This window comes from Oncorhynchus tshawytscha, unplaced genomic scaffold (assembly GCF_018296145.1).
Source record: "Oncorhynchus tshawytscha isolate Ot180627B unplaced genomic scaffold, Otsh_v2.0 Un_contig_2897_pilon_pilon, whole genome shotgun sequence".
Taxonomy (NCBI): Eukaryota; Metazoa; Chordata; class Actinopteri; order Salmoniformes; family Salmonidae; genus Oncorhynchus; species Oncorhynchus tshawytscha.
The window spans coordinates 40,936-51,983 of record NW_024608468.1 but is presented as its reverse complement, the minus strand read 5'-3'; the positions used below and the strand labels follow the sequence as shown (position 1 = coordinate 51,983).

At 40.5% G+C, this 11,048-nt stretch overlaps 1 protein-coding gene across 1 annotated transcript; it reads left to right on the top strand.

Annotated features, from left to right (window-relative positions):
- Window positions 1-2,183: 2,183 nt before the first annotated feature.
- LOC121843556 (battenin-like) lies at window positions 2,184-10,119 on the top strand. The gene is made up of 4 exons (XM_042313260.1): window positions 2,184-2,239; window positions 4,606-4,699; window positions 9,673-9,813; window positions 9,984-10,119. The coding sequence occupies exons 1-4, from the start codon at window positions 2,184-2,186 to the stop codon at window positions 10,098-10,100; spliced, it is 408 nt and encodes a 135-aa protein (XP_042169194.1). The 3' UTR covers window positions 10,101-10,119.
- Window positions 10,120-11,048: the final 929 nt, after the last annotated feature.

The following is an 11,048-nucleotide window of genomic DNA, read 5'->3' as shown; positions in this document are numbered from 1 at the left end:
GCACTGTATTACAATTGTTTCACCCTTCCTCGATATACTGTGAGACGGTATTTTAACCATTCATTTTTGAAACCGTATTATTATGTGTATCGTATTAGAGTACATATTTGCATCCATATTAAAGTACTGTGTATCTTTTAGGTGTGATCTTTGCCAGTGTGAGCGCTGGACTGGGAGAGCTCTCCTTCCTCTCTCTCACTGTCTTCTTTAGCAGGTAGACTATCTCCTTGATTTTACTAACAGTTCTGTAAGTTGTTTATTTTGCAGCTCTTTTTTTCCCATAAAAGGTATTCTCACTCAAACCCCTCTCAATAGTTTTTTTCCGACACTCTCACCCCGTGTGTCTTTCTATCCGCCTTCTTAGAGATGTGTTGGGGGGCTGGGGCTCGGGCACCGGTGGAGCAGGTGTGGCCGGGGCTCTGCTGTACTCGTCTCACGCAGGCTGGCCTCTCGCCCAGGAATACGCTGCTCATCATGCTGGTCGTCCCTGTAGCCATGGTGATCAGGTCAGTCCCAGGGGTGAATGTAAGGTAGTTCGGTACGGCGTACTGACAAAATAAATAGTGGGGGTACGCTGTACCAGAAACATGAGCCTATCACAATAATTCAAGCAAATGTAAATGAAACTTTAGGCTTTTATGCCATTATTTATCATTACCGTACATCAGAGGCATGAAAAATTTGCGAATGGTGGTATAACCTACACTCAAAACTGCGACGTGGTTCCACGAGAACACTAACATTTTGCCAAGGCAGAGATGAGTGGCTGAGATGCGCGAGGACAGCAGTGGGTGCATCAATTCTCAAATTGCCAAATCGTTGAAATTGCATGTTGCGTTTAGATTTGTGTTCTGTTTACTTTCACCCCTGGTCGGTCCCATAAACAACGTTGATGTGATAAGTTAATGTGTTGTTGTTAGGTGAGTGGGAAAGGATCACTCCTTTTCTGTCAGTTTATCTGAAACCCTCACCCCCTTTTTGTCTCTTCCTTTTCCCCCACTAGTCTTCCCCCCATCACCTCCCTGCACTTCCACTGTGGGAAGGGAGTGTGATAATATGCGTCTTGTTGAGAGGTGTAGGAGTCAGGCGCAGGAGAGCAGGGATGTCTGAGAAGCGTTTTTAATAATATAGTCCACCAATACAAACGGCACAGGAAAAAATCCCAAAACTACGCTCTCGAATACTCGTGCAAACAAACGGAGGAACAAACACAGTTCCGACACTTTACATACACGTGCGTAATAGCGAAAAACCAACAAACATCAAATACAATCGAGCGCAATACACACAAGTCTAATCCTGCACGAATTACGGCAGGTAACAGGTGCCCTATATACCCACAGAAATCAAAGCAATTGAAAACCAGGTGTGAAAAGGAACACAGACAAAACAACCAGAAAAAGAAAAAGGGATCAGGTAGCGGCTAGTAGACCGGCGACGCCGAGCGCCGAGCGCCGCCCGAACAGGGAGAGGAGTTACCTTCGGTAGAAGTCGTGACAGGGAGTCTGTGAGGGGAAATATTACATTTTAATTGTAAAATATTTTGTAGGACATTGATTAACCAAACAGCCCATCTTCACTTCCTTCCTTCTGAATATAACAGAAGACAAGGTCACTGGACCACTGACATGTATTGAGAAACTACACATCACTAAAGTGAGTTTGAAGTCACTTTAGAAAAGTGGACTTGGTCTGTACCATTTTCAGATTAAAAAGTTATACTCTCTCAAAGTTGGCCTGGACCAGGCTAAACCAGGCCAAAATCTCATAAATATCCTTTTTTCCCAGTCGATACAAACTCAATTCTCCAATGCGATAGACGCAGAACAGTTTTACTTTAATTTCATTTTCACATGTGCTAAATAATCAGTTTAACCCTGGCCTAGTAAGTTTTACTCAGTCTTGATGTGCTCCAGTACTATATGTGTTACTGCTAATATCAATTCTACCGCCTCCCCTCAGGGTCTGCTGAGGTTTGTGGTTCCGTGAGGAGTTGTCTACTTCGGAGTACTTCATCAACCAGGGCCTGTTGAGTAGGCCTCTGTCGTCCCTTGGCAGTTTATAGTGTCACTGCAATTAGTTGATATTCTCACATCACTTCCATTGTCATTGTATAGTATGGATGACCCCCAACTTCTTGTTACAGTAGAACTAATTTCCTAATTTTTCAACTTTCTTTACAGATGGAACTCCTATATTTCCCAAACTTCTCTCTCTCCCATGCAGAGCAGTATCGCTGGTCAGTACCATTCAGAATATATACAGTTGAAGTTAGAAGTTTACATGCGCTTAGGTTAGAGTCATTAAAACTCATTTTTCAACCACTCCACAAATTTCTTGTTACAAACTATAGTTTTGGCAAGTCGGTTAGGACATCTACTTTGTGCATGACACAAGTAAGTTTTTCAACAATTGTTTACAGACAGATTATTTCACTTAGTCACTGTATCACAATTCCAGTGGGTCAGAGGTTTACATACACTAAGTTGACTGTGCCTTTAAACAGCTCGGAAAATTCCAGAAAATGTCATGGCTTTAGAAGCTTCTGATAGGATAATTGACATCATGAGGGAGGAAAATTATCTGGATTTATCGAAGCAACATTTCAAGACATCAGTCAGGAAGTTAAAGCTTGGATGCAAATGGATCTTCCAAATGGACAATGACCCCAAGCATTACTTCCAAAGTTTTGGCAAAATGGCTTAACCTTTCTAGGGCAGGCGTTCCGCTAGCGCTGAAAAGGCAACGCGCAAAATTCATTTTTTTTTTTAAATGTGTAACTTTCACACATTAACAAGTCCAATACAGCAAATGAAAGAAGTTTCTTGTTAATCTACCCATCGTGTCCGATTTCAAAAAAGGCTTTACAGCAAAAGCACAACATATGATTGTTAGGGCATAGCTAAGTCAAAAAAAAACAGCCATTTTTCCAGCCAAAGATAGGAGTCACAAAAAGCAGAAATATAGATAAAATTAATCACTAACCTTTGATCTTCATGAGATGACACTCATAGGACATCATGTTACACAATACATTTATGTTTTGTTCGATAATGTGCATATTTATATCCAAAAATCTCAGTTTACATTGGCGCGTTACGTGAAGTAATGTTTTGATTCCAAAACATCCGGTGTTTTTGCAGAAATACTCAATAAACATTGATAAAAGATAATGTTACTCACAGAATTAAAGATAGACTTGTCCTTAATGCAACCGCTGTGTCAGATTTCAAAAATGTTTATGGAAAAAGCATAATCTGAGTACGGCGCTCAGAGCCCAATCCAGCCAAAGAAATATCCGCCATGTTGGAGTCAACAGAAGTTAGAAATAACATTATAATTATTCACTTACCTTTGATGATCTTCATCAGAAGGCACTCCCAGGAATTCCAGTTCGACAATAAATGACTGATTTGTTCCATGAAGTCCATTATTTATTTCCAAATAGCCACTTGTTGTTAGCATGTTCAGCCCAGTAATCCATCTTCATGAGGCACGGGCACTACGTCCAGACAAAAACTCGAAAGGTTACGTTACAGGTCGTATGAAACATGTCAAACGAAGTATAGAATCAATCTTTAGGATGTTGTTAATATAAATCTTTATTAATATTCCAACCGGATAATTCCTTTGTCTGTAGAAAAGCAATAGAACGCGATGTAACTCTCACATGAACGCGAAGTCACAAGCCCATGGCACTCTGCCACACACCTGGCTCATTCCCCTCTCATTCAGCCCCCCTTCACAGTAGAAGCCTCAAACAAGGTTCTAAAGACGGTTGACATCTAGTGGAAGCCTTAGGAAGTGCAAAATGACCCCACAGACACTGTATATTGGAAAAACTACAAACCTCAGATTTCCCACTTCCTGGTTGGATTTTTCTCAGGTTTTTGCCTGCCATAGGAGTACTGTTATACTCAGACATCACTCAAACAGTTTTAGAAACTTCAGAGTGTTTTCTATCCAATACTAATAATAATATGCATATATTAACATCTGGGACAGAGTAGGAGGCAATTCACTCTGGGCAAGCTATTCATCCAAAAGTGAAAATGCTGCCCCCTATCCCAAAAATGTTAAGGACAACAAAGTCGAGGTATTGGAGTGGCCATCACAAATCCCTGACCTCAATCCTATAGAATATTTGTGGGCAGAACTGAAGAACCGTGTGCGAGCAAGGAGACCTACAAACCTGACTCAGTCACACCAGCTCTGTCAGGAGGAATGGGCCACAATTCACCCAACTTATTGTGGGAAGCTTATGGAAGGCTACCCGAAACGTTTGACCCAAGTTAAACAATTTAAAGGCAATGCTACCAAATACTAATTGAGTGTATATAAACTTCTGACTCACTGGGAATGTGATGAAAGAAATAAAAGTTTAAATAAATCACTCTACTATTATTCTGACATTTCACATTCTTAAAATAAAGTGGTGATCCTAACTGACCTAAGACAGGGATTTTTACTAGGATTAAATGTCAGGAATTATGAAAATCTGAGTTAAAATGTATTTGGCTAAGGTGAATGTAAACTTCTATGATTAAGTGGTGTAAAGCTATTAACTCACATTCTTTGTGTGTGTGTGTGTGTGTGTGTGTTCAGGTACCAGACACTGTACCAGGTGGGGGTGTTTGTCTCGCGATCCTCTCTCTGCTGTGTGAAGTTCAGGAGAATCTGGGCTCTCTCTCTGCTTCAGGTGAGTGAACAATAGATGAGATACAGTACCTGTCAGAAGTTTGGACACTAACTCATTCCAGGGTTTTTCTTTTATTTTTACTATTTTCTACATTGTAGAATTATAGTGAAGAGATCAAAACTATAAAATAACACATGGAATCATGTAGTAAACAAAAGTGTTACACAAATATATGTTTTATATTTGAGAATCTTCTAAGTAGCCATCTTGATGACAGCTTTGCACACTCTTAGCATTCTCTGAACTAGCTTCACCTGGAATGATTTTCCAACAGTCTTGAAGTAGTTCCCACATATACTAAGCACTTGTTGGCTGCTTTTCCTTCACTCTGAGGTCCAACTCATCCCAAACCATCTCAATTGGGTTGAGGTCGGGTGATTGTGGAGGCCAGATCATCTGATGCAGCACTCCATCACTCTCCTTCTTGGTCAAATAGCCCTTGAAAAATGACAGTCCCAAACCAGATGGAATGCCGTATCGCTGCAGAATGCTGTGGTAGCCATGCTGGTTACGTGTCCCTTGAATTCTAAATAAATCAGTGTCACCAGCAAGCGGTGATGAAATTGTCGGTCATGACATTTTATCAGCCGGTAACTGTTATGCAAATAACTGCCTGGCTCTTTGGGCTTCCACAAGCAACTCTGATGCAGATCTTTGGAACATCTGCATTTTAAAAAGTCTAAAATCCATTTAATATAGCCTACACCATCACAATAAATTAATTATTTTAAGCAGATCTAAAGAACCATTATATGAAGAAAATGTAGCCTATACCGAAGAACAGAACAGTATATTTTGAGTTGTCCTCATGTTAGGCAATGATCTGGCTCTGCCATATGGCTGTGGGCTACACTAATTATTTTTACAGGATTTTCTTAGAATTCCGTGGCATTATTTGATAGGAAGAAGAATATAATTGAAAATAGCTTGAATAAAATAGAAAGGATATTGACTTCAGAGGGTGTGCCCACATATGGCTATTCTGTGTTGTGGTTAACAAAGTGATCATTTGAAACAGGTCCTTCTATATGCTGAATATGTAGTTATGTATGCAACTTTAGTTGTGTGACTAATGATGATTTGAAAGGAGTTGGATGAAAGGCAAGCGCTCTGCTGTTTCTTGCTCAGGTTGCACACACATCATCAGTCTCTCATTCACAATTTGACAAGTACTTGATAATATTCTCACCCATCTGACTATTCTCAATGTAATCTGGTGTTTACATATTTGTGCATTTTTTTATTTTTAGAATGGCACACACAAAAAAAATCCATAGCCTGCACTCAAATAGAAAGTTACGTGCGATTTAATTTTTTATATGCCAGGTAGGCTACACTGGTCATAAAGAGGATGGATGTGCTTAATTTTAAGAATTGAGCACTAAATATAGCATCACAAGAAAGCTGGGATCCTCTTTTAAATGGTGGCCAGTCAAAACTCTGTTCACACGCCATGGCGCAATGACTGGGCTTATAAGAACACGGTTCACCAAGTTCTGTTGGCTATGGGCTCTCCAACCCTGTTCCAGGGGTCCTAGGCTTATAGGCTACGCTTTGAGTAATTTGGCCATGATACAAACTGTGATACAAACGTTATCAAAACGTATAGGCTTATGAGCTGAAAAAGTTTTAAAATAATGCATGCACTGTTTTTCTTTAGACTGCACACACTGGGCATCATTCACAAGTGATAATATTCTCACCCATTAGACTATTCTCAATTTAATGTTGTCTTTACATACTAAATAATATACTGAACGAAAATAAACACAAAATTTCAAAGATTTTACTGAGTTACAGTTCATGTAAGGAAATCAGTCAATTGAAATGAGTTCACATGACTGAGAATACAGCTATGCATCTGTTGGTCACAGATACCTTTAAAAAAAGAGGCTGGATCAGAAAACCAGTCAGTATATGGTGTGACCACCATTTGCCTCATGCAGCGTGACACATCTACTTTGCATAGAGTCAATCAGGCTGTTGATTGTGGCCTGTGGAATGATGTCCAACTCCTCTTCAATGGCAGTGCAAAGTTGTTTGATATTGGCGGGACTGGAACACGCTGTTGTAAACGTCGATCCAGAGCATCCCAAACATGCTCAACAGGTAACATGTCTGACTATGCAGGCCATGGAAGAACTGGGATATTTTCAGCTTACAGTAATTGTGTACAGATCCTTGCGGCATGGGGCCGTGCACGACAATGGGCCTCAGGATCTCGTCACGGTATCTCTGTGCATTCAAATTGCCATCGATAAAATGCATTTGTATTTATAGTCCGTAGCTTATGCCTCCCCATACCATAACCCCACCATGGGGCACTCTGTTCACAACGTTGATATCAGTAAACCGCTCGCCCACACGACGCCATACACATGGACTGCGGTTGTGAGGTCGGTTGGACGTATTGCCAAATTCTCTAAAACAATGGCGGTGGCTTATGGTACAGAAATTAACATTTTAATTATTTGACAACCGCTCTGGTGAACATTCCTGCAGTCATCATGCCAATTGCATTCTCCCTAAAAATTTGAGACATGTGGCAACTGGCTCTAACCAGAATAGAAAGAGTGGGAGGCCCGGTGCCCAACTGATCAAGAGGGCAAGTACATTTAGTGTCTAGTTTGAGAAAGAAGCCTCACAAGTCCTGAACTGGCAGCTTCATTAAATAGTACCCGCAAAACACCAGTCTCAACGTCAACAGTGAAAAGGTGACTCCGGGATGCTGGCCTTCTAGGCCATTTTTATTTGGTACTATGCCTTGAAAAAGTATTCACACCCCTTAGATTTTTCTACGTTTTTATTGTGTTACAGCCTGAATTTAAAATGGATTCAATTGAGATTGTCACTGGCCTACACACAATACCCCATAATGTAAAAATTGAATTATGTTTAGAAATATTTACAAATTAATTAAAAATCAAAAGCTGAAATGTCTTGAGTTAAGTATTCAACCCCTTTGCAAGCCTTTTTCAATCCTTTTTGTTTCAATGTGAACCCTTTTCTTTCACAGGTTAATATGTTTAGGCCTGGTCCCAGATCTGTGGTCTCCTACAACCTGGCCCCAGATCTGTGGTCTCCTACAGAGAAGTTCAGAAGTAAACATTTGCTTAACAAGTCACATAAGTTGCATGGACTCACTCTGTGTACAAAGTGTTTAACGACTACCTCATCTCTGTACCCCACACATACAGACAATAGTAAGATCCCTCAGTCAAGCAGTGAATTTTAAACAGATTTAACCACAAAGGTTTTCCAATGCCAAGGCAGCAGCTAATGGGGATCCATAATAAATACAAATTATGTTCTAACTTCTAAAAGTAACTGTATCCACTGGCAAATTGGGAGAGAGAGGTGATTGCCGTGTAAGATCCAACATAATATTTTGCGGCAGTGTTGCCTGTCAGCATTAATCATCTCTGATTGAGAGATTCAAGGAGCTTTCATCGTTAAGTAACATAGATGCAAAGCATTGAATTTACATTCATGCACTTCTAAATTAATTTTGTATCTTTGCCAAGAAGCATTTAACTGCAGGGTACACCCACATATGGAGGAGTGTGCTTACCTGATTTTAGGAGTTGGGGTCAATTTAATCGTAAAACGATTCCTCTGTGTTAAATACAGTGTGTGAACAGACAATGTATAAATTGATGGTTCAGATTACGGGATGCCAAAGTCATGTTTTTCAATGTTCTGTTCCAGTTAAAGGGTTGTTCCGAATTCAATTAGATCTGTGGACCATTTTTTTTATGACTAGCTCAGAATGAGCTTTCCAAAAGTTTTCTATATTATAGAGATCAGTCCTTTTCAGGAGCCCAGATCATTTATTTATAAATCCCAGCATTGGATGGTTCGGTAGTTGGGTTTCCCAGGGGACTCCATAGGCCAGCAAAGCTGAACTAAATTGTAAATATAGAAAAAAGATTTGCCGGGTATGTATCTGTCTTTCAATTCTTGGAATGTTCACGAACCATTACTATCCATGATATCAGCAAGGGTATGGATTTCACATTTGGACCATTGGGAGGGATGCAAAAGGCCACCCTCCAGATCACAAGGCATTATTGTGAAATATTGGAGTATAGGCATGTCATTTTGAATCCCAGTTATATCGATTTTCAATTTGACGCCATATAGAAATTGTGTGATCAATAATAGGACCAAAGCGTAGTTTACATTTGTTTAAGGGTTATATCAGTGAAGACCACCTCTTCCAGGGCAATAGGAGACACCATATTTCACTCTATACTCCGCAACGGGGCAGAAGAATCATGTCTAAACCAATTTAGGATGGAACGCTTATCCTGCCATATATATTTAGAAACTGCATTATGATTTTATCCAAATAGCCAGAAAGGGAAGCATTGAACTACATAAATTCAGCCATGGAAATATATTCATTTGGACAGATATGCCATTTAAAGCTACTGAGATATTAGTCAGTCTCATCAAGTGTTTGATTAGATTTTTGGAATGCTTTTGCATTGAATTAGAGGGACAATAGAGCGCTGAGTACCAGGTCATTAGCGACTGGCTGTTAGCAAGTTTGGTAGGCTACTAATGACCATCAGCAACATCAGAGTGCAGTTTTGGAGAAGCATAGTTACCGTGACTCAACTGTCATGTGGAATTTGACTGCCGTCATGACTCGTGATTGCCGGTGTGGTGGTAGTACGGTCAGGATAACAGACCTAGTGGTGGAGCTTTAACTTTCTCTGATCTTTCTCTCTCTCCACCTGGCTTTATATTTTCTTCTTCCTCCCCTCTATCTCCCCCACAATCCCCACCACTACCTTTTGTACCCTTATTCATAAAGCGTCTCAGTGTAGGCGTGTTGATCTAGGATCGGGTCCCCCCTGTCCATGTCATTTTATCGTCCTAGATCAGCACTCCTACTCTAAGATGCTTTGTGAATACGGGCCCTGGTCCCTCAGTGTGTGAACGCGGTGTTGCTCTGTCTCCCACAGTGTGTGAACGCGGTGTTGCTGTTATTGTCAGTGTACTACCAGTTCCTGCCCAGTGCATGGCTGGTGTTTGTGAAAGTCCTCTACGAGGGGTTGCTGGGAGGAGCTGCATACGTCAACACATTCTACTTCATCAGCAAGGAGGTCAGTCACCAGGGTGTGGTGTGTGTGTGTGTGTGTTTGTTTGTTTGTCAGCCTGCATATATAAGGTTGGGTTTATGTCAATATATAAAATTAGCTGGAGGGTCAGCCATCGGACATGTTTGTGTGTGTTTGCGTGCCACACCCCTTACCTTTCCCCTCTCTCCCTGCAGACTGGAGACAGACAGAGGGAGTTTGCCATGGTGGCAGCCAGTGTAGGAGACAGTCTGGGCATCGCCATCTCCGGACTCATAGCTTTCCCAGTCCACAGATACTTCTGCTCACTATGAGAGATAGTAGAGGGAGAAAGACTGGTGGGAAGTGCAAAAGAGGTAGTATCATGTTTTGAAGTGCTTGGTATTTCCTTGGAGGTCTGAAGAAGAGACTCTCTGCAGCTGGGGTGGATGGAAATTGCTGATAATTATTGTTATGCTTAAATTAGAGGTCTGTTCAGACATCTTCCTGCACCTTAGCAACCTTGCTGGGTGTGTGGTAGATTCCTCCATTTACTTAGAAATCACATTGTTACGACTGGTACAAGTTTCATATCACTTCGAAAGATAACGATCACTAGCCAACTGTAACTTTAATATTTCTGCCATCACCAAGGACATTTGTCAATGTGCCTTTTGATAATTATCAGGATTGTATGTTTTAATATATTTATCTTTTCACTACATTCCAATGTCTAGTATCCTGCTAATAGCAATCCTTAGTTGCTACATCCATTTTGACTTTTAAATTTATTATACAGTTGAAGTCAGAAGTTTGCATACACCTTAACCAAATATATTTTAACTTAGTTTCACAATTCCTGACATTTAATCCTTGTAAAAATTCCCTGTCTTAGGTCAGTTAGGATCACCACTTTATTTTAAGAATGTGAAATGTCAGAATAATAGTAGAGAATTATTTATTTAAGCTTTTATTTCTTTCATCACATTCCCAGTGGGTCAGAAGTTTACATACACTCAATTAGTATTTGGCAGTATTGCCTTTAAATTGTTTAACTTGGGTCAAATGTTTTGGGTAGCCTTCCACAAGCTTCCCACAATAAGTTGGGTGAATTTTGGCCCATTCCTCCTGACAGAGCTGGTGTAACTGAGTCAGGTTTGTAGGGCTCCTTGCTCACACATGCTTTTTCAGTTCTGCCCACACATTTTGTATAGGATTGAGGTCAGGGCTTTGTGATGGCCACTCCAATACCTCAACTTTGTTGTCCTTAACATTTTTGGGAT

Coding starts and splice junctions, on each gene's coding strand:
- LOC121843556 (XM_042313260.1), top strand. CDS start 2,184: ATGGAACTCCTATATTTCCCAAACTTCTCTCTCTCCCATGCAGAGCAG. Junction 4,700..9,672: donor GGGCTCTCTCTCTGCTTCAG/GTGAGTGAACAA, acceptor TGTCTCCCACAG/TGTGTGAACGCGGTGTTGCT. Junction 9,814..9,983: donor TCTACTTCATCAGCAAGGAG/GTCAGTCACCAG, acceptor CTCTCCCTGCAG/ACTGGAGACAGACAGAGGGA.